Here is a 27,558-nt window from a genome sequence, read left to right on the forward strand (position 1 = left end):
CACTGCTCGCCATGCGTTGCTTGAAAAAAGCTTCGCAACAACAATCAGTTATCACTTGACGCGGAAGGAAAACGCAACTTGTCGGATGCTGAGTCTCGTAAATATACATCTTTGGATCTAGCTTTCCTACACTTATATATGAATCGAACAGGCACGTGTCCTCGTTGAGAAGAGAGTAAAATTAAGTGGTTGACATTGAAGGATAACAGGGCAACTAGTGCAGTGCTGCTACAATTTTCCTTTTGTGATAGTGACCACGTGACTTCATGTAAACTCCTTATTTTAAACGACCGTGTGAATTATGCCTGCTTCAATTCAATTAAGTCATTTTGAAATTATTCCATAAGTGATCATTGTAAGGCAGAATGTCTAGCCATAAATGTATTATCTGTACTCAGTTATTGGGATGTCCAATTTATCAGTATGAAGTATTTAAAACATTTTCATTTATATTTGAAAGAACTTCATGAGCTTATCAGTCAACAAAAATTGTTTCGACATCCCAATTTTCTACACAATTTATTAATTGCATTAACAAGTTAAGCGCCGTTCTAGGAGTCAACCAGATAACAAATCCGAGTCATCGTCATCTTCGTCACGTCGCGTTGTTGTTGTACGGCAGGTTCTAAACTGGACAGCAGCAGCAGCATTCTATGCTAATAAATAATGCCTTATACTCGGAACGAATCTGTTCCAGGCCTGAAGCCGAATGCATTCACCCGGTCGCTCGCGAGCTCGCTCGATAATAAGTATAAAATTATTATTTTCCCAGGCCCGGCGGATCAGTTCGATCTAACTGTTCAACCGGTCAACAGAGTCCGGAGTAAAAGGTGACGCGGAAGTTTTGGGTTTTGTGCTTGGTTTAGTTTTGAAAAATTGCCGTGAAATATTGGGTGAGTGAATGAGTCACAAAGGAAAAGCGAAGTAAATCTGGATTTACATAACAAAAAGTTGATGAAGAAAAGTGATAAGCTTGTGGAAAAAAATATCCATAAAAAATCAATACGTTGAGCGGTGCTCTTCGAAAGCAGGATCCGGATTATCCGAAATTTAACTAGATGCTTTGGATATTCGAATGAACAAAACAATCTTTTCTCTTTTTAACATCAAATTCGAGTGATGCGACCCCATTTTAGTCAAATTTGTGTGTGTCTGTTAGATTATCAAATTAATTTTCTAAATATTTCATCACCGCCATTTAACCGCCATGTTGGATTTATAATTTTTAAATCACTTTTGAGTTGAGCACGTCGGTATTTTTTTCGTTAGTGGATTATCCGTAGTGATTTTATCCGAGGACGTCGGATAATCGAGTATGGATTATGGTATGTTTTAGCAGACCCAAAGTGAGAAAGCTTTGCTTGATTTAAACAGTGATTTTTGAAATGTTTCAGAAAAATTAAAATCAAGAAAACTATTGATTGGATTTTTAATGTAAAAAAATTAAACTGTTATGAAATTCTCTAATCTCTTTTATTTTTTGTTATGATTTTAAAATAAAGGCTAACATTTCAAAAGGGCTTAAAATGTATTTTTAGTGAAAGAAATACTAAGAAATGTCATTTAAAAAAATATTGCCATCAGTTTTTTTTTATGTAAAATTCAAATTTGCAATCGAATGGTACTCTAAAGAAATCAACACAAAGTTTAATTTTGACAAAACAAATCAGTTTTTCAGTTAAAAAAATATTGACCATGTGTCTTAAAAATATGTTTTCAAAAAGTTCAGAATATTAAATATTTTTTCAAGAAAAACTGAAAATTGTACATCAGGTCGCTGAGATACAGCGAATAGAAGAAAAAAGAAACAAAAAAATAATCAAGCTTTTTGAAGTCTCACCCAAACAGCACCCCATTTTCTTATACAATTCTGTTAGCAACTAACGGTCCAATTTTCAATGATAAAAAAAAAGTAAAAATATCGATGCCATCTGTGCTCTCTTCTATTAAGCATACTGGAATTCCTATCCCCTTAGAACAATACTGGAGTTTTTTTTTAAAAACGTCCAATAAACCAAATTTTCAGTTTTAGCTTTTTGGGTGTTTTTTAATACCCCTGACTCAGGGCGGTTTAAAAAACACCCAAAAAGCAAAAACTGGAAATTTGGTTTATTGGACCTTTTAAAAAAAAAACTACAGAATAGAAGATAGAGACATCGCTTTGTGAAATTTTCTGATCGCTCTTCATATTTTAATTTTTTTAAATTGCAAATTCAAGACACAAGAAAGACTTGATATGACCGTGCTCTATGGCCAATTAAATGTTAGTTTTAAGTTTTAAACGTTTTAAATATCTTTTTCGAAGAGATCACAAAATTTGACATTTTTTTCTGAGTATGATTTCTTTATTTATTTTTTTAAAAATAAAACATAATATAACTCTGCTTTAATTGTTTTTGTTAGGGCATCAGTTTGGCTCAAAAGTAGCGGGGTTATTTTTAATTTAAAATAAAACGGACTTTCGTTGTTTGATTTTTTTGTAAAAAAAAGTTTATTTAAAAATCTGGAAATTTCGCCAACTTGGCCGAAGACACATAGATCAGAAAATATATCCAAAGAAACATACTTTCGAATATTTATGCACCATTTTTGTATGGACAGCTGCCAAAATTGCATACAATTTTGTAAAATACGAACAATAAAATAAGACGAATACAAAAAAATTAAATTCATGAAACTGTTGATTTCGTAGAGAATTCTCCTGTTTTATAATGTTCTTTCAATCGTAAAATAGTATGCTGCTAAAACATTTATTCATTAAATAATAATTATTTTTTTTAAAGTATTTGTCGATTTCTTGTTACTTTTTAAACATCAACAATTAATTTTACACAATTTGAAAAAGATTGTTTTGAGAATTATGATGGGAAATATGATTTTAAAGGATCATACGAAATTATAGTTTAGTTTTGGACATTTCGGATTTCTATCATTTTACTTCTAGTTTTAAGAGCGAGTCCACGAACAGGGCAATACTCCTTTGTATGGGACGTCGTTTGGATCTCACCAATCTGCCTGAAATTTTCAAAGGTTGTTTGTACATATGAAACTAGCATCTGGCCAAAATATGAGCACTTTAGGTCAACGGGAAGTGGGGCAAATTGGGACACAAATTTTAAAGGTCCAAAAACGTCAAAAATCTTAAAAAGACTATAACTTAGGCAAAATTCTATTTAATTTCAAAATTCAAAATGCATCTGAAATCCAAAATGCATCTGAAAGGGCTTAAAAAATGCAACAAAATGCAAGGAGAAGCATCCCAATTGATTAAATCTAAAGGGAGTTATTGACATTTTAGTAAAAAAATAGCATAATTTTCAAACTCAAATAAAAAAGTGTTCCATCCAGATATCAACTCGGTTCGACCTGCAGCTTGTATTCGATTCACATTTATTGAAATTCAAGTTCGTTTCCAAGGATACTAGATGACACCAGAATAAAGCAGTTTCTTAATTTTTTACAAAATAAGCATTTTTATGCATGTTTCTATTGTGAAATTGTCTCAGGAACACGAATATGATAAAATTATCACCAGAAAATGGGATCTAAGGGGTCCCCCGAGCAAAAAATTACAGCCAAAAATTTCATTAAAAATAAAAGTCTATTTAATATGTTAAACTTCCTTACCCAAACCATTCTCAAGCTCAGATGGTAGTCCCAGATGTCCCCTACAAGCTGCAGGTAGATCCGAGTTGATATCTGGATGGAACACTTTTTTATTTGAGTTTGAAAATTATGCTATTTTTTCACTAAAATGCCAATAACTTCCTTTAGATTTAACCAATTGGGGTGCTTCTCCCTGCATTTTGTTGCATTCAGATGCATTTTGAATTTTGAAATTAAATTGAATTTTGCCTAAGTTATAGCCTTTTTAAAGATTTTTGACGTTTTTGAACCCTCAAACTTTGTGTCCCGATTTTCCCCATTTCCCGTTGAACTAAAGTGCTCATATTTTGGCCAGATGCTAGTTTCATATGTACAAACACCCCCTTAAAATTTCAAGCAGATTGCTGAGGTCGATGGGTATGCTTTGCTCGTGGACTCGCTCTTAAAGTAAAACATTTGAATCAGAATCAGAAGATAAAGGATGATGAACAAAGAAATAAATTATTTGTGTCGTTTAAAACTGACTGATTCATAAAAATGCAATAATATCGCCAGGCTCAAATCCCATGTATTATTCAACAATTAAAATCTTGATTAAAATTCTCTAAACGTTTGACGCATTTCTAAACCGGCCCCGCACCGGTACCGGTAGTTTTCCATCGAATTTATCAAATCGTCATCGTTGATCTCGATACTAAACGACACAATGTGAGTTTAGTAGTCGCTAATTCCAGTTGCACTGTGCAAAACATGATTCTTCAAACTCTCAAACAACAATGCAACGGGGCCTGCCCCTGCAGTCTGAGAATTTAATCGTCGTCGACGTCGTGATCGTAGGTAGAAAAGTAGCTTTAAAACGCATGGTGAATCATCGCACTGACTGATGGGAACTACTTAAATCAGTTTTATGAGCAACGACTCAACCGGGAACATGTGGCGGCACTAATCACGCGTGAACGAGATAAGCTCCGCCCATGTTCTCCAAACTAACCGTTTTAAAACATTCATCGTTTATAATGTTTCAGGTGCAATGAAGCTGTTGCTAGCACTGGTGCTGGCCGTGGCCACGCTACACCCCGTCCGAGGGTTTGATTTTGGTGATCTTGCCAAAAAGACGGGCGATGTAGCCAAGGTTGCCGTGAAGACCACCAAAACCCTGGTGGAAAAGGCTCCGGAGATCTTTTCGCCCGAGCAGCTGCTTGAGTTTGGCAAGCAGTCGATCGCCGGCGTGCCGCTGGAGGCGCTGGCCGCTACCATCAACAAGATTTGTTAGTTCTGCTTGAGGAAGAGGGAGAAACCGATCGGAGATAATAAAGTCTTCTTGATTTTTAAAGGTTCCATAGCCCTGCTGTCGAATGCAACCGAGTCGGAGAACGCGGTCAACGTAACCGAAATGAACTACGTGCTGCTGACCGAGGGAGACAACGTAACCATCCCACTGCTCGAGTCCGACGACCTGTGGAGTAATCCGCTGTTCAACGATTCGCACGATACCGTCATCCTGGTCACCGGCTGGACGTCGAACATCAACGGATCCAACAAGGCCATCGACACGATCTACAACGCGTACCGGGCCCGCGGCGGGTACAATTTTGTGGTTATCGATACGTCCGACTATGTTGACACACGTAAATTACGTTACAATCTAAGTCAAATTATTGCAGGACTTATGCTTTGAGACGATGAAAGAGCATTTATTTTTCTTTTTTCTAATTCGTGTCAGTGTACACTTGGTCGGCCTTCAATACTAACGATCTCGGCGTGGAACTAGCGAACGGATTGAAGGAACTGATCAAGTACCTTCCGGTGGAGAAAATTCACCTGATCGGTCACAGTTTGGGGGCGCACATTGTCGGTGCCGCTGGAAGACGCTTCCAGGACTTGACCGGACAAATGATTCCCAGAATCACCGGACTGGATCCAGCCAATCCGTGCTTCAACGAAGGGGAAGCCTTGAGCGGAATCTGCCGAGGTGATGCCGAATTCGTGGACATCATCCACAGCAACGCGAAGGTTCTCGGCAAGCGGGATCCCATCGGGGACGTGGACTTTTACCCGAATGGGTAAGATCAACAACAAAATCGCACCAACTTTTCAATAAACTAACCGTGTCATTTTATTCCAGTGTGGTATCCGTCCAGCCCGGCTGCCTGAATCCATCCTGTTCTCATGCTCGGGCCTGGGAGTTGTACGCGGAGACGGTCTACCCGGGGCAGGAGAACAACATGCTGGCGGTCAAGTGCAATTCGGTGCTGTCGCTGGACACCGGGGCCTGCCCGGGGAAGTCTATCCCGCTGGGATTCGCCTGTCCCAGGACGGCCAAGGGAAACTACTTCCTGAAGACGAGCGATCAGACGCCGTTTGGGAAGAAGAGTAGCTGAGTGATGTTTTCTTTGGATATATTTAACGTTGCTATCTAAGTCAAATTGCTGAAATAATTTTGTTTAATGAAGTTGCTACAACTATTTTTTTTATATTTATGATTTCGAATTCCGTTAACTCTTCAATAGAATATCAATCCGACCGTGCTACAATGTCTTAGTGGCATGCACCGGCAACGAACCGCCATATTTCTCTTAAAACAACGGAGAAAAATCAGTCGGCCTTGCATTAATATCATCGAAAAAAAAAAATATAATTACACAAGATTCTAGGGATCTACCAGATTATGCTTTCATTCTTAGGTATTAAGAATTTGCAGTCACTTTTATGCTTTTTTGTTGGCTTCTGTGATCAGCACGGAAATGGAAAGGAACGCAAAACTCCATATAAAAAAATGTTCGAGAAAAGTTCGATTTGAGTGCGTTTGTTACGGTGTGTGCGCTTGAGGTTCTTGGTAGAAAAAAAGATTAAAATATTTAAAATTCAAAAATTAAATTCAAAGGCTAAATAAAAATAAAAACTGAAATAAAGAATCTAAAACCATAAAATTATTAAATCCTCAATTTTTTTTAATTTATAGGTTCTTAGATTCTTAAATTCTTGAATTCTTTTTTTTTGAACTTTTGAATATCGTATTTTAAAATTTTCAGATTGGGTAATGTTTGTATTTAAAAAAATAGATTTTGTAAGTAAATGTTTAAATTTTTGATTTATTTAATTTCTTAATTTGAATTTTTATCCGCTAAATTTAGAAATTTTTCCATAAATTTGAAAAATAGTAAATTTTAGATTTTTTTTTAAAATTGTTTAAATTGTTGAGTGTTTGTGTTTTGAGTTTCAAAATTTCTGAGTTTTTGAGTTTCGAATTTTAGATTTTTCAATTTATGAATAGGTATTATTTAATTTTTAAGTTGAAAGTTTTTGAAGTTTTTAATTATTGATTTTCTTTTTGCCAAAAAATGCTCGGCAATTCAAGATTTTATTTTTTGTTTTTTTTTTGTTTTAGAGGACTTAAAAAAGACATGAGTCATAGTGCGTGATGGTGCAAAATCTGGTTTAAGAAATATACAATTTATATTATATTTTTTGAAAAATCGTGTTTTTGGAAAACGTCGAAAACCTGAAAAAATTAAATTATGTTTTAAAGCAAAATTGAACTAGCCATCGAAAAGAACTTTAATTTTTTTTTTAATAAAATGTATCGTTTTCAAGTTATAGCTATAAGGTAGGTATATAATTTTGATTTCTGACGATATGTCGGAAACTTTTGATACGATTTTTAATGTTTTTAAAACTTTTACGAAATTTTCTGATTTTTTCAATAACATTTTTCAAATTAAAAAAAAAATCAAAATTCAACAACTTCAACTGTTTTTCAACATTTTAAAATTCCTAAGAACTTTACTTTTTCAGGACTTTACAGTAAGGATGGAGTTGCATGAAAAAATCTTGTTTTTTTTTGGAAAATATTGAAAACTTATACAAAATAATAAAATAAATCAAAAGCACCCTTAAAAAAGCTTTATTTTTGAAAAAGTCTTAAAATTGATATTTTTACTTTTGAAATATTTTGATTGAAAAGATCAGAAAATTTCGCAAAAGTTTACTTTTTTTACATCAATTTGGACCCAAACTTTCCAAGATATCGTCAGTTGAAAATTACAGGCTACTTAAAAAAATCATTTTCATCGATTCGAATTCTTTGTAAGGCTGTAGGCCTGATTTTCAAATTCAAGAGAGAAAATTGCAGGATTTTTTTCAGCTTTACAAAAAATATTTTTTAGGGGTGCTTTTGATTTATTTTATTTTTTTGTATAAGTTTTCAATATTTTCCAAAAAAAAACAAGATTTTTTCATGCAACTCCATCCAAACTGTTAAGTCCTGAAAAAGTAAAGTTGTTAGGAATTTAAAAATGTTGAAAAACAGAATGCAGAATTGTTTAACTACTAAAATTAAAAAAAAATCTGATACTTATGAGACTTAAAAACTAAAAAAAAAAAACAAATAACACAGAATTATAAAATTTAAAATAACAGGACCCGTGGTGAAAGGGCATGCGTCGTTGCCTCTCACATAGTCGGCCTGGGTTCAATCCCAGATGGTCCCGGTGGCATTTTTCGAGACGAGATTTGTCTGATCACGCCTTCCGTCGGACGGGGAAGTAAATGTTGGCCCCGGTCTAACCTAGAGGTTAGGTCGATAGCTCAGTCCAGGTGTAGGAGTCGTCTCCCTGGGTCCTGTCTCGGTGGAGTCGCTGGTAGGCAGTTGGATTCACAATCCAAAGGTCGTCAGTTCGAATCCTGGGGTGGATGGAAGCTTAGGTGTAAAAAGAGGTTTGCAATTGCCTCAACAATCAAGCCTTCCGACAACTAGTTTTGAGCAGGAATCTCGCAATCGAGAACGGCAAGGCAATGCTGTAGAGCGAATAATGTAGATTTAGATTTAGAAAATAACAAAAAAAAATCATCTTCATAAAATTCATAAATTAACAATTTCTTTGATTCACAAATAAGAGTACAAATTAATAATCAATAAAAAAAAATGTTTAAAGAAGTGCAATAACCCAAGTTCTATAAAACTGTTACACATAGCACGTTTTTACACTATCAATCATTCGGATAGCTGATAAATTATCTACAAATAAAGGCCTTACACCATTGCACTAGATCTTCGTATAAAATAACGCTGAATCTTGCCAGATGATCGTTCTGTGATCAACGTAAGGTGTTGGAAAAAGTAATAGCAAAAGGTGAGTAGAGTATGCTGTTAAGAAAAAAAAAATAACAAAACAACTTAAACCTGACCAGCATTGCAGTCGCCATGACCAAGTCACTTCCGATTATTTTGCTGCTACTGGCCACGGCCACGAGCGGCGACGCCGTCAACTTTGGCAGGCTGTCCGGCCGGGTCGGTCAAGTTTTCACCAAAGACACGGCCACAATGCTCGGCAAAACCGCCAAGGGGCTGCTCGTGAGCGTTCCCACCGTATTTTCCCCCAAGCAGCTGCAGAATTTTGCCCAGCAGTCGATTTTTGGCGTCCCAGCGGAGGCCATTGCTGGCACGGTGAACAAACTTTGTGGGTTTTTTTTGGAAGATTTGTTGGGTTTGTTAAAATTATATATGATTTTTTCACAGGTTCTATGGCCTTGCTATCGAACGCAACCGAATCGAAAGTGTCGGTCGATGTGGACAGGATGAACTACCTATTGTTGACAGAGGATCAGAATGTTTCGATTCCACTGGCCAAGCCCGAATTACTTTGGGGCAATGCGTTGTTCAAAAAAGAATTGGAAACCGTAATTTTGGTAACAGGTTGGAAAACAAACATCGAGTGGGATCGTGGAATGAAACCAATTAAATCGATTTTCAACGCATACCATAAACGTGGCGGGTACAATTTCATCGCGATCGATACCGCCAACTTCGTAGATACGTTGTACACTTGGTCAGCTTTCAATACCAACGATATTGGTGAAAAGTTGGCCGAAGGATTACAAGAGTTTATCAAGACCGTTGATGTGGCCAAGATTCACCTGATCGGTCACAGTTTGGGGGCACAAATTGTCGGTGCCGCTGGAAGGCACTTCCAGGCCATGACAAGTAAGATGATTCCCAGAATCACCGGACTGGACCCAGCCAATCCGTGCTTCAACGAAGGAGAAGCCTTGAGCGGGATCTACCGCGGCGACGCGGACTTTGTCGACATCATTCACAGCAATTCGATGGTACTAGGAAAACGTGATCCCATCGGCGACGTTGACTTTTACCCGAATGGGTAAGATCAACACCAAAATCACACCATCTTCTTCATGCTTTTACTGTGTTAATTTATTCCAGTGTGGTGTCCGTGCAACCTGGTTGCATGAATCCGGCGTGTTCCCATGCGCGGGCCTGGAGATTGTACGCGGAAACGGTTTATCCGGAAACCGAAAATAGCATGCAAGCGGTCAAGTGCAATTCCCTGCTGGCGGTTCGGCTTGGATCGTGCCGTGGAAAGCGTATCCCGATGGGATTTGCCTGTCCCAAAACGGCCAAAGGGAACTACTTTTTGGAGACAAACAAGGACAGTCCGTATGGGAAAGATGGGAATCAATGAAAAAGTTTAATATCCACCGGAATTAAAAAGGTATTCGTTGTTTTTTTTACAAGATTTTAGAATTTAAATTTAAAATAAAAAAAAAAGGTTTTTGGCAATAAAAATACATTGTAACAGCATAAACATACCTGTTCCGGAAAACACATTACACTTTTGTACCCGACCCTCTCCGATTTCAATGAAACTTTGTAGACATGTTATCCTAGGCCTATATAAGCCATTTTTGTGTATATGGAGCCAATAGTACTCGAAAATAACATTTGAGAAGGGCGTAAGGTTTTTTTTAAATATTTTTGTATTTTGCAATTTAAAAATTACTGTATCTCGAAGCCGTTGCATCGTATCAAAAAGTGGTCAAAGACAAACTTGTAGGAAATTGGACGGGCTTTCTGAAAAAAATACACTGAAACAAAAATACACACCACTTCTATGAGATTTTTTGATTTTTAAGTTTAAAAGTTAAATTTCAAGGTGATGTCACGATTTTTTTTCGCTCAAAATTTTTGAGGAAATGGCCTAAAATGTTACAAAAAGACTCACTAAAAATGCAGGATGGTATGTCTCTCCTAAAAAAATACAAAAATCATTTACTAAAACTGTTTTTTTTGAAAAGTGGTCTAAACGTCAAAATTTTCAAAAACCGATAGTGGGAATCGATTTCCCAGACAATTTTACATAAAAGTCTCCATATTGACCATTGTCCTAAGTCCAATCCTTGGAAAGATACAGCGGTTTTAAAAATAAAAATGATGAAAAACTGTTTTTTGGTGGTTTTTGGCAATTTTTATATGACAGACTTGGTTTTTTAGTCTCGTAAATATTTTTACCGGAAAGCTCGTCCAATTTCCCATAAGTTTGTCTTTGACAGCATTTCAATTGGATGTATGGCCTTACAGATATAAGTTTAATTACATTGCTCATAACTGTAAATAGAATATTTTTTTCAGTGTGGTAGAAACCTGGATAGTAAATAAGCTTACATAAATAATAAAACAAGCTAAATTGACAAGCTGTAAAAGGCAAACTTATGGGAAATTGGACGAGCTTTCCGGTAAAAATATTTACGAGACTAAAAAACCAAGTCTGTCATATAGAAATTGCCAAAAACCACAAAAAAAAAAAAACATTTTGACGTTTAGACCACTTTACAAAAAAATAGTTTTAGAAAAGGATTTTTGTATTTTTTTTAGGAGAGACATACCATCCTGCATTTTTCGTGAGTCTTTTTGTTTCATTTTAGGCTATTTCCTCAAAAATTTTGAGCGAAAAATAATCGTGACATCACATTTAAATTTATCTTTTAAACTAAAAAATCAAAAAATCTCATAGAAGTGGTGTGTATTTTTGTTTCAGTGTATTTTTTTCAGAAAGCCCGTCCAATTTCCTACAAGTTTGTCTTTGACCACTTTTTGACACGATGCAACTGCTTCGAGATATAGTAATTTTTAAATTGCAAAATACAAAAATATTTAAAAACCTTAAGCCCTTCTCAAATGTTATTTTCGAGTACTATTGGCTCCATATACACAAAAAATGGCTTATATAGGCCTAGGATAATATGTCTACAAAGTTTCATTGAAATCGGAGAGGGTCGGGTACAAAAGTACCAGAAAAATTCCTGATTTGAGCTGGAATTGCTCTATGATAAAACTACAAGCAAAAAAAAACTTAAAAAACTAAAAATTAGGTTAGAGTACATCAAATGATCATTGTATAAACAAAGAGAAATAACTTAACTTAAAAACAAATGATGACTTCAACAAGAAGAATTCAAGTGAGAAAATGAACTGGTCAAGAAACTGTTTCTATCAAGTGTTCCTTAAATATTCCCTACACTATTGCTTGAAATCACTAATAGAAGTAAGATTTTTCAGACGATGAGGCAAAGCATTCCACAGACGTGCGCCCCGAACTACGAATGAATTCCCCAGATAATTAGTATGATGAGTTGGAATTAGAATGTGGATCGCAGCAACCGTGCGCGAAGTCGGAAGCGAAAATTTTTAGCTGTCGTTTTTTTACCCATTTTTTGTGTAAAAAGTATTTTAACATTATGAAGATCAACGAAAAATTTCTGATGATGGCCAGTGGAAGTTTTGGAAGCGGAGCTTTCGCGATTATCTGGACCAGCTCTCTTCAATTCCTCAAGTGTCGTCGTCGGATGAAATGGCAGTTTTGGCTAGATGAGGTCTGTTTTTTTTTATCAAGAATTTAGGGTCTGACGATCGGGACCCCACCCACCTGGCTGTGTTTTTTGAAGATTTGCTGTTCCTTGGTGAGAGCTTTCCATCATTATTTGCTATTTGACTATATCCCCCTTTATTATAATATAATATTATAAATTCAATAACCCTCCTTCCCCTTTCTCACTGTCCCATTTCCCAATCCCAATTTCCCCAATCCCAATTTCCCCAACCCCAATTTTCCCATTTCCACTTCCCCCCTAAAAATATAAATAATTGCCAATTTACACTAACACATCACACCCAACTTATTCGGAGAGTTTGGTACGGTATGTCCACGCATCCTTCCTCCCCTGTTGATTCTGTGAAATGTGGTCCGTTCACAGAATCTGTCTCTGCGGTTAATGCAACGCAGTAGGCCTGGCCGCTTTAATTTTTTTCAATACATTTTCGGGGTAACTCGGATGTACTGCAATTATTAATATTGACAAGAAAGAACTTAGGGCATAATCTAACCACAAGTTCTTCCAGGATGCTTTCTTCGGACTGGCTGCGCTTGTGTTCGATTAGATTAGATTAGATTAGATGATGAGTTGGAATTAGAATGTTATGTGTACGTTGTGATCTACTAAAGGAAAGTTCTTCATATAGATAAGTTGGCTCTTTGAATTTAATAAGTTTAAACAAAAATACAAGAAGCTGCAATTGAAAAGGCGTGGTCGAATAGTTAAGCTGTCCACTTTGTAAACGGATGATCATGGGTTTGATTCCCATCTGCTCCAACCTTCCATTGGATGGGGAAGTAAAACGTCGGTCCCGGCCTTGGTTGTTAGTCGTCCCCCTGCTATAAAGACTTGCAATCCAAAGGTCGTCAGTTCGAATCCTGGGGTGGAAGGTTCCTTGGAGTAGAAAGAGGTTTGGGTGCTCTCCCAATTCAAGCCTTTGAACTCCTAAGTTCGAGCAGAAAATTGCAATAGAGACCACAAAAGACCTGGGGGTCGTTATTGTGGATGGTTTGATTTATTTTTGACATTTAAATTTATAGTAAGTAGATAATTTAATTGCTAAAACATAAATTCGCAATTCGCAATTTTCAGTGAAAGAACAGGCCTTAACCTTAAAACATAAATAACACTGACAAAATAACATTGACCAAATCAGTATTCAGAACTGTTTTTCCCAAACTCAAAAAATGCTTCAATAACCACCCCACGCCGTGCCTAGTAGGCCCTACCTCCCTAGCAACGGTAACTTCGCGCCAAACACATGCAACGCGATCAGCTGGTGCCGTCCACGTGCTTGCCAGTGCGCCGTCTCCGCGTGCATCCGTTCGTTGCACAGCGCGACCGTCGCGACGCCCTGACTTTCCCTAGCAACCGTCAAACAATAACAAATCGAATTTCACCCCAAAAGTGTTCGCTTTTCACGAAAGGTGCTTCAATTTGCTCTCAAAACTGTTTAAATAGTGACCCCGCCATGGACTGGCGGTACATGCTGTCCGTGTCGCCGCACAATCTGGCCGACACGAGAAAGGACGGCCTGGCAGCGGATTTGGGCGCCGTTCCGACCGACCTGAAGCTGGACAGCAAAAGCTGCAAGAAACTGTTCCGGCTGGCCCAGGTGGTGCTACGCTTTCGCAACGAGCAGGTATTTTAATGAATGAAGTGGGGGCGGGTGCTACGCTTACAAATTTTTGTTGTGAATGAAAGTGTGCTGGTTGGTGGTAGTGTTGTAACCTTAACCTTGCGGTTTTTACTTGTTTTATGTTTTGTAGGTTGCTGAACTAAAGGACGAGCTCGAGCGACTTTGCCAGGCTGAGCGGGAACTGCGAGAGGCGCAAGGTAAATGTATCGTTTTTTTTTAACAAATTTGGTCAAGAATAAACTTAGAAGCTGATGTTTATTGATACTTAAACAATGATTCGATCGAATCGGGCCGTTGTGTCAACACATGTATTAGCAGCATATTGGGTTACAGACTGTTAAAAAGCTAGTTTAACACAGTTAAACAGCACTAACAGATTGCAACGGTCTCACATCCTTCAATACTTCGTTCGCTTTACCTTCGAGTAACTCGCCATTTCGCCATCGTCGTCCGAATCGTCCGAGTCACAATCGATAGACAGCACACCGTCACTTCCGTCCTCGTCCTCCTCGAAGCTCTCATCGAAATCGGACATAAACCCGGAATCCAGCGGACGTCGCTTCCGGCTGGCAGTTTCCTTGGTGATGAGCATCGCCCGCCAGTCCATCAGTTCCCGCGTCAAGCTTTCGACTTCTTCCCACGGAAATCCGGTCATTTCGTGCATCGTTTCGTTCCACACGGTCAGCACCGGGACGCACGACCTCGCGCAGGCCACACACGCCGCGGACAGCAGCGAGGGCCGCACGTTCGTCATCTTGATGTCGGTCAGCGTAATATCCAGAAACTCGAGGGCCAGCTCGATGGCGCGGGTGCGCCGTTGGTGAAACTGGAACTCACTCAACGGACCGCCAAAGTCCGCCGAATCGACAATGTACAGAAGCCAAAACTCGACGAAGGTGGCCGTCGTAGGGATGATGAGGTTCCAGTTGAAGAACTTCAGCAGGAGCACCTCGAGTACGGTGAAATCCGCGATCGGATATTGATTTTGGACCAGCTCGTTCAGCTTGGACAGCGATGGAACGCTCGGTTCGTTTTCTTCAATCTTGGCCGCCAGCAGAACGCACGTCAGGGCGACCAGATTGAGCCGGTTGTCGGAGATGTTGTGGTTGTCCATGAAGGCATCCAGCATGTACACGGCCAAATGGATCGTCGTTCGCCGCAGCTGCTCGTACTCGCCGACGCTGCGGATAAAGTTGACCATGACCTCGCGGTACCGCAGCTGGGGCGAAGTGTACCGCATGGTCAGCCGGCACAGTTCCGCATCCTGCAGGATGTAGATGATGTCCTCGCTGTATTCCGTTTGCTAGCGCGAGAAGAGTGCCAAGTTAAAACACAGGACATAAATCACAACCAAATTCCAATACCGTTGATATGTAGTTGCTGTAGCGTTCCATCGGTTCGGGGTTTCTTTTAAAGTTGCACTTATTAAAGATAAATTAAGTAAACTTAACATCTAAACTGGTGCTGATTCTCGCATGTTGCGTTTTTTCACCTCACAAGAATGTTCGCGCGATCGTTGACAACCGCGGAGGATGACAAAGTAAACACAACACGTTGACACAAACTCAACACTTTCATGTGGAAGTACTCATTTAATTTGATTAAAATCAATGTGCGACACTTTTATGAGGAGTTGTGAACATTGAATTTTAAATATGATAAGAACAGACAGGCAAAGACTCAACAGACAGATCACTAGAAAACGATACCCCCTACAAGCTCCAGGTCTAATCGAGGCAATATCTGGAAGGAACTCTGTGGCTTAACCCTTCATTTTGTTGCATTTTTTAAACCCTTTCAGATGGATTTTGAGTTTTGAAATTTAAGAATTTGGCCTAGGGTGCACATATTTGGCTAGTTTTATATGACAAACAACCCCTGAAAATTTCAGGCAGATTGGTTAGGTCGATGCGAGATGGGTATCACGGACGGACGGATTCCCCGTTAAAATTACAAAAAAATACTTTACTTGTGCTGAAAAGATCAACTTTCACAAAAAAAGACTTTTTCAAAAAAAAACATATTTTACAAATTATTTTTAAGTTACTACCGCCAACTTGGAAAAACCGGAATACAGTCTGAAAAGGTAAGGAGATTTTAAAGCAATAAATTTAAAAATCGGTGTTCTGTGAAATTGTTTTGTTCTGTTTATGTTTTAACCAAAGTCATTCAAAACATTATGCAAAAAAAAATGTCTAAATAGCTGTTCGTTTCATTTGTCCTGATTTGCCTAAAATGCCAGTGTTTGATGAAAAATAATTTGATTTGATTTTTTTTCAAAATTTTTAATAATAGAAAAACGTAGCTATCTCAATCTTTTTAAAGTATATAAAATGAAATAGAAAACAGAAATTTTAACTGTTTTCCCTAAAACACCAAATCAATGCTGATATATGCCGAATACAAATTAAAATGATTCAAAATGATTATCGATTATGATGTATTCATCTGTTCATCTATTTCCACAACCAAATCTGTTTTTTTTTTTTAAATTTCGGGAATTCCCGGGACAAATCATAAAAAATCCCGGGATTCGGGAATTCCCGGTATTGGAAAAATCCCGGGAATTTTGTCCCGGGAATTCCCGGGATGGACGCACTAGTTACGACTAAGGGGTTTTAATGTTGGTTTTGGCTGATAGGTTTTATAGCGGTTGTGACAGCTTTGATAAAGCCTAAAATGTTACTTGGGTATCCTCTTGCGCAAAATGGCTTGTTTCAGCCTGAGCCACATGGGAGGGAAGAAATGAACAGCCAACAATTCGCGGAACGGTCCCAAATCGAAGCCCTCGTTCTGGTCGACCCCGACTCCGGAAATCTTCTTCCGCGAAATGAACCGAGCTTCATTTTTGGAACACGTCGAACCTCGCACTTCCGTCCCATTTTATTTGAATTTGCTACGACTACGGACGAACACGCAACGCACCACGCAAATCGACGACGAAACTCAGAAAGCAAACTGTCAAGTGGAGCAAACTGTCAAATTTTGTTTTGACATTTGCGCTCGCGTTCTGAAGGCAAGCCGAGGAAAAATAATAAAAAGAGGAAAAAGAAGACCAGCTTCAGAATCAAAATGCTGGTGTCATGTCCGTTCGTCCGTGTGGGTATGCTTTGTTCGTGGACTCGCTCTTGAGAATTTAGTAATTTAGGAATTTAAAACTTTAAGAATTTCAAAAAATTTAAAAATTTAAGAATTTAAGAATTAAAGAATTTAGGAATTTAAGAATTTAAGAATTTAAGAATTTGAGAATTTAAGAATTTAAGAATTTAAGAATTTAAGAATTTAAGAATTTAAGAATTTGAGATTTTAAGAATTTAAGAATTTGAGAATTTAAGAATTTAAGAATTTAAGAACTTAAGAATTTAAGAATTTAAGAATTTAAGAATTTAAGAATTTAAGAATTTAAGAATTTAAGAATTTAAGAATTTAAGAATTTAAGAATTTAAGAATTTAAGAATTTAAGAATTTAAGAATTGAAGAATTAAAGAATTAAAGAATTAAAGAATTAAAGAATTAAAGAATTAAAGAATTTAAGAATTTAAGAATTTAAGAATTTAAGAATTTAAGAATTTAAGAATTTAAGAATTTAAGAATTTAAGAATTTAAGAATTTAAGAATTTAAGAATTTAAGAATTTAAGAATTTAAGAATTTAAGAATTTAAGAATTTAAGAATTTAAGAATTTAAGAATTTAAGAATTTAAGAATTTAAGAATTTAAGAATTTAAGAATTTAAGAATTTAAGAATTTAAGAATTTAAGAATTTAAGAATTTAAGAATTTAAGAATTTAAGAATTTAAGAATTTAAGAATTTAAGAATTTAAGAATTTAAGAATTAAGGAATTTAAGAATTTAAGAATTTAAGAATTTAAGAATTTAAGAATTTAAGAATTTAAGGATTTAAGAATTTAAGAATTTAAGAATTTAAGAATTTAAGAATTTAAGAATTTAAGAATTTAAGAATTTAAGAATTTAAGAATTTAAGAATTTAAGAATTTAAGAATTTAAGAATTTAAGAATTTAAGAATTTAAGAATTTAAGAATTTAAGAATTTAAGAATTTAAGAATTTAAGAATTTAAGAATTTAAGAATTTAAGAATTTAAGAATTTAAGAATTTAAGAATTTAAGAATTTAAGAATTTAAGAATTTAAGAATTTAAGAATTTAAGAATTTAAGAATTTAAGAATTTAAGAATTTAAGAATTTAAGAATTTAAGAATTTAAGAATTTAAGAATTTAAGAATTTAAGAATTTAAGAATTTAAGAATTTAAGAATTTAAGAATTTAAGAATTTAAGAATTTAAGAATTTAAGAATTTAAGAATTTAAGAATTTAAGAATTTAAGAATTTAAGAATTTAAGAATTTAAGAATTTAAGAATTTAAGAATTTAAGAATTTAAGAATTTAAGAATTTAAGAATTTAAGAATTTAAGAATTTTAGAATTTTAGAATTTTAGAATTTAAGAATTTAAGAATTTAAGAATTTAAGAATTTAAGAATTTAAGAATTTAAGAATTTAAGAATTTAAGAATTTAAGAATTAAGGAATTTAAGAATTTAAGAATTTAAGAATTTAAGAATTTAAGAATTTAAGAATTTAAGAATTAAGGAATTTAAGAATTTAAGAATTTAAGAATTTAAGAATTTAAGAATTTAAGAATTTAAGAATTTAAGAATTTAAGAATTTAAGAATTTAAGAACTTAAGAATTTAAGAATTTAAGAATTTAAGAATTTAAGAATTTAAGAATTTAAGAATTTAAGAATTTAAGAATTTAAGAATTTAAGAATTTAAGAATTTAAGAATTTAAGAATTTAAGAATTTAAGAATTTAAGAATTTAAGAATTTAAGAATTTAAGAACATAAGAATCTAAGAATTTAAGAATTTAAGAATTTAAGAATTTAAGAAGTTAAGAATTTAAGAATTTAAGAATTTAAGAATTTAAGAATTTAAGAATTTAAGAATTTAAGAATTTAAGAATTTAAGAATTTAAGAATTTAAGAATTTAAGAATTTAAGAATTTAAGAATTTAAGAATTTAAGAATTTAAGAATTTAAGAATTTAAGAATTTAAGAATTTAAGAATTTAAGAATTTAAGAATTTAAGAATTTAAGAATTTAAGAATTTAAGAATTTAAGAATTTAAGAATTTAAGAATTTAAGAATTTAAGAATTTAAGAATTTAAGAATTTAAGAATTTAAGAATTTAAGAATTTAAGAATTTAAGAATTTAAGAATTTAAGAATTTAAGAATTTAAGAATTTAAGAATTTAAGAATTTAAGAATTTAAGAATTTAAGAATTTAAGAATTTAAGAATTTAAGAATTTAAGAATGTAAGAATTTAAGAATTTAAGAATTTAAGAATTTAAGAATTTAAGAATTTAAGAATTTAAGAATTTAAGAATTTAAGAATTTAAGAATTTAAGAATTTAAGAATTTAAGAATTTAAGAATTTAAGAATTTAAGAATTAAGGAATTTAAGAATTTAAGAATTTAAGAATTTAAGAATTTAAGAATTAAGGAATTTAAGAATTTAAGAATTTAAGAATTTAAGAATTTAAGAATTTAAGAATTAAGGAATTTAAGAATTTAAGAATTTAAGAATTAAGGAATTTAAGAATTTAAGAATTTAAGAATTTAAGAATTTAAGAATTTAAGAATTTAAGAATTTAAGAATTTAAGAATTTAAGAATTTAAGAATTTAAGAATTTAAGAATTTAAGAATTTAAGATTTTAAGAATTTAAGAATTTAAGAATTTAAGAATTTAAGAATTTAAGAATTTAAGAATTTAAGAATTTAAGAATTTAAGAATTTAAGAATTTAAGAATTTAAGAATTTAAGAATTTAAGAATTTAAGAATTTAAGAATTTAAGAATTTAAGAATTTAAGAATTTAAGAATTTAAGAATTTAAGAATTTAAGAATTTAAGAATTTAAGAATTTAAGAATTTAAGAATTTAAGAATTTAAGAATTTAAGAATTTAAGAATTTAAGAATTTAAGAATTTAAGAATTTAAGAATTTAAGAATTTAAGAATTTAAGAATTTAAGAATTTAAGAATTTAAGAATTTAAGAATTTAAGAATTTAAGAATTTAAGAATTTAAGAATTTAAGAATTTAAGAATTTAAGAATTTAAGAATTTAAGAATTTAAGAATTTAAGAATTTAAGAATTTAAGAATTTAAGAATTTAAGAATTTAAGAATTTAAGAATTTAAGAATTTAAGAATTTAAGAATTTAAGAATTTAAGAATTTAAGAATTTAAGAATTTAAGAATTTAGGAATTTAAGAATTTTAGTATTTTAGAATTTATAAGAAAATCATATTTCGTTCACCAGATGCCTCAATACTGGACCAGCTGCAGGATCAGCTCCTGGACCAACGGCGGCTCGTCGAAAAGCTGGAAACCGAGCGCCACTCGAACCGTGCTAAAATCAAGGAACTATCCGAACAAATCGTCCTGCTCCAGAAGAGGAACGCCGAAAGCAGTCACTTTGGCAGCGAGGGCGAAGACTCGCCGGATGCTCTGTCGGAGATTGACCGCCAGCAGGAGCTGTACAACAACATTAGCATGAAGAACAAGCACATCAAGCGACTGCTGCGAGACCTCGACGACCTGGAGAAGAGGAACCGCTTTCAGATTGATACGATCAACAGCTTGCAGGTGAGCTTGAACGACGCCACTAAGAACCTGACGACGCTGACGGACGAGTTTGAGGAGATGAAGGCCGTGTTGAAAGAACAGGAAGTGATGATCGAGGAAGCGAACGAGAAGATTCAGAAGTCGGAGGAGCGGATCAGTGAGCTTGAAGAGGAGAAGACACGCTGCGAGGAAGACTTGGAGGACTTTTCGAAAAAGCTGGAAGATAGAACGATCCGTTGGAAGGAAGTTTTGGGAACAAAGCAGGCCGAACTGGAGGAAATCCAGGCAAAGTACGCGGAACTGCTGGATCGCTTCCCGGGGTATGATGTAGAAGCGGAAAGGAAGGAGTTTAAGAAGATGGCATCACGCTTGCACGAGAAAGATGAGTTGATCGAGCAGCTCGAGCAGAAAATCACCCTTCTATCACAGGAGATTTTAACATCTACCGAGCTGATGAATCGAATTTCGCAGGAGAAGGAAGTCGCTAGCAAGGAGACGGTGAAGGTGAGTAACTGTTGCGAGGGCAGCCGTCAACTGCTGGACAAAGCGAACAAACGGTGCGAAGAGCTGCAGGAAATGCTCGCCGGTGTCGAGGAAGATAACATGCTCAAGTCTCGCCAAGCGGTCGAAGCTATCGAAGCGCTGGGACGGTACGAAAGCGGCGAGGAAGGACTGGCAACGGCACTGAAAAAGATCAACCGGCTGCACGAGAAGGTGAACGTGCGGGATAAACAGATACGGGAGCTGGTGGCGGAGATCAACCTGGCGAACGAGATCGCGATGGAGAATGCTGTGTTGAGGTATTGATCATGGAGAAAGAAAGTTTTTTTTAGGAGGGTGATACAGTGAATTATTTTCAGAAAACGACTGGGAATCAGCGATGACGAAGCAATACCAACGCATTCCGTGCTGTCGAAGCAAAGAAAGATCGAGAAGGTGAACGAGCGGCTCGCACTGAAGCTGCGTGCATCGGAGGAGATGCGATTGCAGTTGAAGTTGGAAAAGAATGACTTAAAGTATGTTTTGAGGATTTTTGCATTAGAACTTATAAAAATAAAGTGATGTTTGTTTCAGGAGAAAATTGTTTCAAATATCTCAATCACTGAGCAGCCAAAGAAGCTCCGACAAAGAGAAGAATGATCAAGTGGAACCAAACGCACAGGAAAGTGAAGCAAATAACGATCAGGCGGATGCGGACGAGGTGTCCAGGATCAGTACCGTTGACGATGTGAAGTTCTGTGAGAAGTGTATGAAGCAGTACAACGTTCACGATAGTATGAAGTACTGCAAGGCGTGCATTTTTCGGCAAAGTTTCAGCTACTGCGACGGATGTATCAAGAAGCTGAAGGTCAATTTCAATAGCGAGGAGCAGTCGCTTCCACGGAGAGATAATGGTATGCTGGAGGAAGTGGAGAAGAAGTACGCTGCGGTGGTGGAAGAGAACGAAAACTTGCGCATAGGGATGCACGAAATCCTTCAGAAGCTGCGAGACTATGACGCAATGTCCAGCCAGATAACGATCGATACGTCAACGTTGGAGAGATTGCTGCATGCGCTGGACGCACGTAGTGTTAGTGGTTGGTATCATCCGGCGATGCGTCTACAGAACGAACTGCTGGCGACCAGAGAGCGCGAGTTGTTGCTGAAGGAACGCTTGAGCAAGCAGAGTACATCTCTGTCGATAGGAAGTCGAGACGATTCGGGGAATGTGTGCGATGATGACACGGCGGATATGGACCAGCAGATGGCGATTGTTGAGCCGACAGACTTCAGTGAGCAAGTTTTGTTAAAGTCAGTGGAGATTGATCGATTGAACGAAGTGATTGAAGAACTTAAGAATGAGCGAGATCGGTTGGTACAATCCAACGATGAACTCGCAGTGACGAAGCGGATGTACGAAGAACTGTTGCAGTTTACAAGATCAACTGACGATGAGAAGGACATACTACTGGTTGAAACACTGGACCGATTGAAGCACATTGAGTCGAGCATCTGCGCATATCAACGAAAAATAGACTACCTCAAAGCTGAGAATGATAACCTGCACAACGCGATGCGGGTTATCAAGGTGGATCACTTGAACGTTCTTCACGGGTTGAAGACGGAGCTTGCACGCAAGAGCAGTACGCTGAGGAAGATGGAATCACATTCGGAGTCGGTTGAGAAAAGTGGAAGCAGTTCAGAGTTGGATTCGATCGAGAGGTTAGAGGGAGAAATCGAGCGGATGAAGCTGGAAACTGCCAACTTTTACACGATCTTCCTGAAGAACATTCAAGAAGTGGACAAGGAAAATATGATTGAACTGGAGTATGATACATTGTCCAGGTTCGGCTTGGTAGATGCCAATTTAGCTATTGAGTTTATACCGAAGGAAGAGTTTAAGCGAACCAAGCATCAGCTACAATCAATTGAAGAGGACTTGAAGAGACAAACCATCAAAAACGGTCACCTGCAGGAACTGCTGAAAGTATCCCAGGAACAAATCCGTTCGCAGCAAACGCTGCTCTCGAAGTACGCTGACGAGGAGATCAGTCTGCGTCATTTGGTGGCCGACTTGCAGAGTTCTTCCAACGAGAAATATCTGCTGGCAAAGATTCAGAAAGAGCTAGATTTGGCTGTTGAACAAGTTGAGTTTCTGAAGCTGGATAATGCCAAAATGAAGCAGTCGCTAGTGGAAGCTACCTTAGAACTGGAGAAGGCGAAGGAACAGCGAACGCAACAGGAGTTGGACTTTATCGATCGGCAGAAGGATAACAGCCTGAAGATCAAGTTTCTAACCAAGAGCGTAAGGATCCTTCATGACAACTACAACGCATTCACGCCAACGTACGCGGTAACGGACTTTGTGAAACAGTACGCAAACCTGTTGGAGCAGAAGAAAGACTTTGTTCGGGAGCGGTTCGAGAGCCTGAATCGTAGTAGACACGAAGAGTACGAACGACTGTTTAGCAAGCTGAAGGAGAATCTCGAGGGGAGTCAGATTCAGGATAAGATCAATGTGAGGGACGAGTCGATTCTTTATGTAACTTGAACTTTAGCATTCCTTTTGTACTTTTAGTTGATCAAGTTTGAAAGCCAGTGTGAGTATCTGACAAAACAGTTGATACTGGCGCAGGACCAGGTGGAACAGCTACAGGAAGAGAACTCAAACTTGAAACTGAAGAACGTTGAAAACACTCAGCACTGGGACACCATTGAGCTGATATTCAACGGTGAAGGAAAATCTACGAAACAAAAGGACAAGTACTTCGACAAGGAAGTTCAGGTATCAGTTGGTAAGTAATGGCGATTACAACAAACTTGAGATATTAATGAAGATTCTTTGAACAGAAATCGACCACAAGTGCATCAACACCATACCGATCATCGACGACAGTCTGGCGGAGAAGCCTCGGATGGCAACGCCTCCAGCTACGCGTAAAACCTCCGAAGCGGCCCAGATGACGGATGAAGAGCTTAGCGATCCAGTGTCGGCTCCACCGGTCACGGTAACGATCACGAGCGTACAGCAAAGGTCGCTGGAATCCCAGCTAAAGCAAGCTATGATGCTGGCGTCAACCAGAAGTGCCCTGCTGTTGGAAAACGAAAGTCGTCTGATGGCATGCCACGGCAGGATCAAACTGCTGGAGAAGACCTTGGAAGATAAGGAGGAGCAGCTGCGGAGGGAAAAGTCCGACAGGGTTGCGTCCGGCGGCGTAGAGAAGCTGGACGACAATATTCTGAGCGTTAGTATGGTATGGTTTGTACGGAGAATTGTTTCAAGAACGATTTTTATTCCAGACGACAATCGGTTCGCTGCAGGGACTGCTGCTGGAGAAAGACACGACTCTTTCGAGGTATCAGGAATTGCTGCGAAACGAGCGCGAAGAACACTCGAAAGCATACGACGAGCACGTGGTCCAGATTAAGGCACTCAAGAAGGAGATCGACGAGCTGGAGCAGAAGGTGTACGACAAGCAGAAGCAAACGGACAACCTGCAGACACAGCTGCGGGATTTGAACGAGTATAAAATGCAGCAGGAGTCGGCTGCTGGCGAGCGGGAAGTTCAAGTGGTAGATAAACAATTAGAGAAGCCTGAACTGGTGTACACGGACAACATCATTGAGAATATTTATGAGATTGATCAGAAGAAGGAGGAGGAAATTGAGGCGTTGAAGGTTCAGGTTAAGGCAGTGGAGAACAAACTACGAAATGCAGAAGAGGAATTGAAGAAAGCACAAGTTCTAATGAGGGAGAGTGTACTGAAGGAGAAGAGACTGGAACGAGTGCTGAGGGAGAAAGAAGCGGAGATTGTGGCACTGAATGATAAGCTTGTAAGAGAACATGAAGACTACAAGGAACTGACGGAGAACGTGGCCAGTGCGCAGGAGATCGAACAGTTGCGCGAAATGCTAGAGGAGAAAGATCGTCACATTCAGGATTTAACGGAAACCCTCAGCCAATTCCACGATGATCAGCAAAAGTTCATGAACGATACGTCACTGCACTCAGCCGAGCAGGTTTCGCAGTTGAGTGCGGATCTCAACCGTAGCGAAGCGTCTAATCGTGTGCTCAAGACGCAGCTCGAAGCACTGAAGCGACAAATCTTGAGTGTTCAGCAGCGCGAAAAGCAATCTCGGGAGCTGGTGAAGACGTTGAAGAACCAACTGATCAAGCGTCCCGTCATTTCAATGAAGCCGGAGCGAACAACGACACCGCGCGAGGATCAGCTTGCGCGCAAGGTCCAACAGCTGGAGACGGAACTGCTGGACACGAAAGACGAGCTGCGCAAGCAAGTCAGCATCAACGAGAATCGACGCGCAAAGAACGCGGCAGAGCTGGATCTGTGGAACAAGCAGAAACGCTGGCAACAGATCGCCGAGAAGCTCAAGGCGCAGCTGAAGGAGCGCGAGATCGAGCTCGACAAGCTGAAAGTCCACTTCAACTCGGCCAAAGCAACCATCGGACGGTTGGAGCGTGAGAAGGCCCTGCTGGAAGGACGGGGTGCGGTTCGTGGAAGCAGCGGTGGATCGGGCACGAGTGCAAGATTCGTCGGATCCGACAGCAACAAGTACACGACGGCGGAATCGCCGGATTCGTGTACGACTGAGAGTACCGGTTCGGACGATGCCTGTACCGAGCTGAACACGTTCGCCCAGAACAGCAAGGAGATTATCGAAGCGCTGAAGAGTCGGATCGAATCGCAGCAGCGGCGGATCATAGCGATGGAGTTGGAGCGGAAGGTGAGATTTCGTTCATCAAGCTGTGAGTGTGATCCTAACCGGTTTTGATGAATTGACAGGGCTCCAACACGATGACGCACGAGTTTGAGAAGCTACAGGAGAAGATATCTAGTTTGGAGGCGCAGAACATCCGGCTGGAAGCGAAGACGCTGCAGCTGCAGCTCGACAACGATATGCTGCGTAAAAGTGACGAATCGGAGCGGATGAGGGGTCAGATGAAGCATCTCGAGGAGTAAGTATACATAAATTTAATTATGTTAGAAACTAGAATGACGAAGATGTTCTTCATAAAATGAGTTTTACTGAGCACTCACTCAGAGAGAGATTTGAAAGAGAAAGAAATAAATCTTCTCTCTTCTGGGAAACAGATAAATTGATAGCTCAACGAATGATATCAATGACCTACAAAAATTGAAAAAAGGCCGCTACATAGCAGCACTTATTTTAAATGGACAAGATAGGACAGAGTCAGATTTGCCAGCAAGATTTTCCACTTTTGCTCCTGAAAATTCTGTGGTGGATGTGATAAAGAGAAAAAACCGAAAAAATCATGGAAATTTAATATATGATAAAACGGTACAACCTAACCTCTAGGTTAAACCGGGGCCAACATTTACTTCCCCATCCGACGGAAGGCGTGATTACACAAATCTCGTCCCGAAAAATGCCACCGGGACCTTCTGGGATCGAACCTAGGCCGACTGGGTGAGAGGCAATCACGCTTACCCCTACACCACGGTCCCGACGGCAGTATTAAAAAAACACAAAAAGCAACAAAAAAATATTGACCTAAAAAGGAAGAATAATTATCACATTTTGTCAAACTTTAAAATAAATAAGTTAAGGAAAGTTAATTGTCTCATCTGTTAAGTCTGTGGTCATGTTTATCATATCGTACACGTTAAAGTAAATAAGTGAAGGGTGTTGTTTTTACTCAAAATTCCATTCAATTTTAATGATTTTGATTATCAACTTAGCCAGGCCCACAGTGTGATGTTTACCGCAAAGATAATTCTTTGGAATGGAAAGAATTTCAAAACAAATGTTCAGAATGCATTAAATTTCGATTTTTAAGTCAAATTAAAAAAATAACAAGAATTTCTTCATTTTCACAGCTACATCCAAATCCTAAAGGACGAGTTGGCCAAACCCGCCCAGCCGGCCTCCATCCCCCAGACAATCAACGTAGAGTGCCAACGATGTGCCCGGGCGGCAACCAGCGGCGGCGAAATTTCCGATTACAGCTCCAAACTCGAGCAAACCGTAATCGCCCTTCGGCGGGTCGTCGAAAAGCTCAAGGTCGAGAATAAGCAACTTCGCGACGGAAGACCCGGCAGCAGCGGCACCACCGCTTCCTCGCGGGATAGCTCTAAATCCGGGTCGCCCTCGAAGGAAGGCTACGATCGGCTGAAAAAAGACCACGAGAAGCTGCAGCAAAGCTACACGGAAGCGCTGAACCGCGTTGCGGCACTGCAAGTCGAGGTGGAGCTGCTTTCGAGTGCCAACTGTCCGCGCTGCAGCGAAGGGGAAAAGGGACGGAGGGACGAGGGTGAGCAGGACAACGAGTTGGAGCGGACGCTGGAGAAGAAGACGCAACTGTTGGAGAAGGCCAAGATTTTGCTGACGCGGGCAGCCGCCAAGGAGCGGTACTTGAAGGAGCAGATTGCGCTGCTGAGAAGGAAATGTTCAGATTTGCAGAACGTACCTGTTATCGATGAGATCAGCGAGTAGCGACGATGAGGATGACACTGCCAACAAATTTGAATCTTCACTTTTTTTTGAT

General features: G+C 37.9%; 4 protein-coding genes across 5 annotated transcripts; 3 read left to right on the forward strand and 1 right to left on the reverse strand.

Moving 5' to 3' along the window:
- Positions 1-1,300: 1,300 nt before the first annotated feature.
- Positions 1,301-6,071, forward strand: LOC120413210 (vitellogenin-1-like). Its single transcript, XM_039573929.2, has 5 exons — positions 1,301-1,325; positions 4,632-4,874; positions 4,941-5,234; positions 5,330-5,669; positions 5,732-6,071. The coding sequence occupies exons 1-5, from the start codon at positions 1,316-1,318 to the stop codon at positions 5,985-5,987; spliced, it is 1,143 nt and encodes a 380-aa protein (XP_039429863.2). The 5' UTR covers positions 1,301-1,315; the 3' UTR covers positions 5,988-6,071.
- Positions 6,072-8,632: 2,561 nt separating this feature from the next.
- On the forward strand, positions 8,633-10,226 carry LOC120413209 (vitellogenin-1-like). Of its 2 annotated transcripts, none has more exons than XM_039573927.2 (4): positions 8,633-8,738; positions 8,797-9,065; positions 9,125-9,764; positions 9,827-10,226. In XM_039573927.2, exons 2-4 carry the CDS (start codon positions 8,810-8,812, stop codon positions 10,083-10,085), a joined length of 1,155 nt encoding a protein of 384 aa, XP_039429861.1. In that variant the 5' UTR covers positions 8,633-8,738; positions 8,797-8,809; the 3' UTR covers positions 10,086-10,226. The 2 variants fall into 2 exon arrangements, with proteins under 2 accessions (XP_039429861.1, XP_039429862.1); XM_039573928.2 differs by having other exon boundaries at positions 8,664-8,738; positions 8,805-9,065.
- A 3,311-nt stretch (positions 10,227-13,537) lies between these two features.
- On the forward strand, positions 13,538-27,510 carry LOC120413179 (centrosomal protein cep290). Its single transcript, XM_039573892.2, has 10 exons — positions 13,538-13,915; positions 14,043-14,109; positions 20,248-21,352; positions 21,413-21,568; positions 21,627-23,550; positions 23,611-23,827; positions 23,883-24,277; positions 24,333-25,775; positions 25,835-26,007; positions 26,891-27,510. Exons 1-10 carry the CDS (start codon positions 13,745-13,747, stop codon positions 27,504-27,506), a joined length of 6,267 nt encoding a protein of 2,088 aa, XP_039429826.2. The 5' UTR covers positions 13,538-13,744; the 3' UTR covers positions 27,507-27,510.
- LOC120413180 (cyclin-J) lies at positions 14,149-15,469 on the reverse strand. Its single transcript, XM_039573893.2, has 2 exons — positions 15,277-15,469; positions 14,149-15,215 (listed from the first exon to the last, which is right to left on the reverse strand). Exons 1-2 carry the CDS (start codon positions 15,304-15,306, stop codon positions 14,310-14,312), a joined length of 936 nt encoding a protein of 311 aa, XP_039429827.1. The 5' UTR covers positions 15,307-15,469; the 3' UTR covers positions 14,149-14,309.
- Positions 27,511-27,558: the final 48 nt, after the last annotated feature.

This window comes from Culex pipiens, chromosome 3, assembly GCF_016801865.2.
Source record: "Culex pipiens pallens isolate TS chromosome 3, TS_CPP_V2, whole genome shotgun sequence".
Lineage (NCBI taxonomy): Eukaryota > Metazoa > Arthropoda > Insecta > Diptera > Culicidae > Culex > Culex pipiens.

Bases quoted from the DNA above. Each gene is read 5' to 3' on its own strand.
- LOC120413210 (XM_039573929.2), top strand. The intron at 5,235-5,329 runs GTAAATTACGTT...AATTCGTGTCAG, and splicing joins GTCCGACTATGTTGACACAC to TGTACACTTGGTCGGCCTTC. The intron at 5,670-5,731 runs GTAAGATCAACA...ATTTTATTCCAG, and splicing joins GTGGACTTTTACCCGAATGG to TGTGGTATCCGTCCAGCCCG.
- LOC120413209 (XM_039573927.2), top strand. From the start codon at position 8,810: ATGACCAAGTCACTTCCGATTATTTTGCTGCTACTGGCCACGGCCACG. The intron at 9,066-9,124 runs GTGGGTTTTTTT...ATTTTTTCACAG, and splicing joins TGGCACGGTGAACAAACTTT to GTTCTATGGCCTTGCTATCG. The intron at 9,765-9,826 runs GTAAGATCAACA...AATTTATTCCAG, and splicing joins GTTGACTTTTACCCGAATGG to TGTGGTGTCCGTGCAACCTG.
- LOC120413179 (XM_039573892.2), top strand. From the start codon at position 13,745: ATGGACTGGCGGTACATGCTGTCCGTGTCGCCGCACAATCTGGCCGAC. The intron at 24,278-24,332 runs GTTAGTATGGTA...TTTTTATTCCAG, and splicing joins TGGACGACAATATTCTGAGC to ACGACAATCGGTTCGCTGCA. The intron at 25,776-25,834 runs GTGAGATTTCGT...ATGAATTGACAG, and splicing joins CGATGGAGTTGGAGCGGAAG to GGCTCCAACACGATGACGCA.
- LOC120413180 (XM_039573893.2), bottom strand. From the start codon at position 15,306: ATGGAACGCTACAGCAACTACATATCAACG. The intron at 15,216-15,276 runs GTATTGGAATTT...TTCTCGCGCTAG, and splicing joins ACAGCAACTACATATCAACG to CAAACGGAATACAGCGAGGA.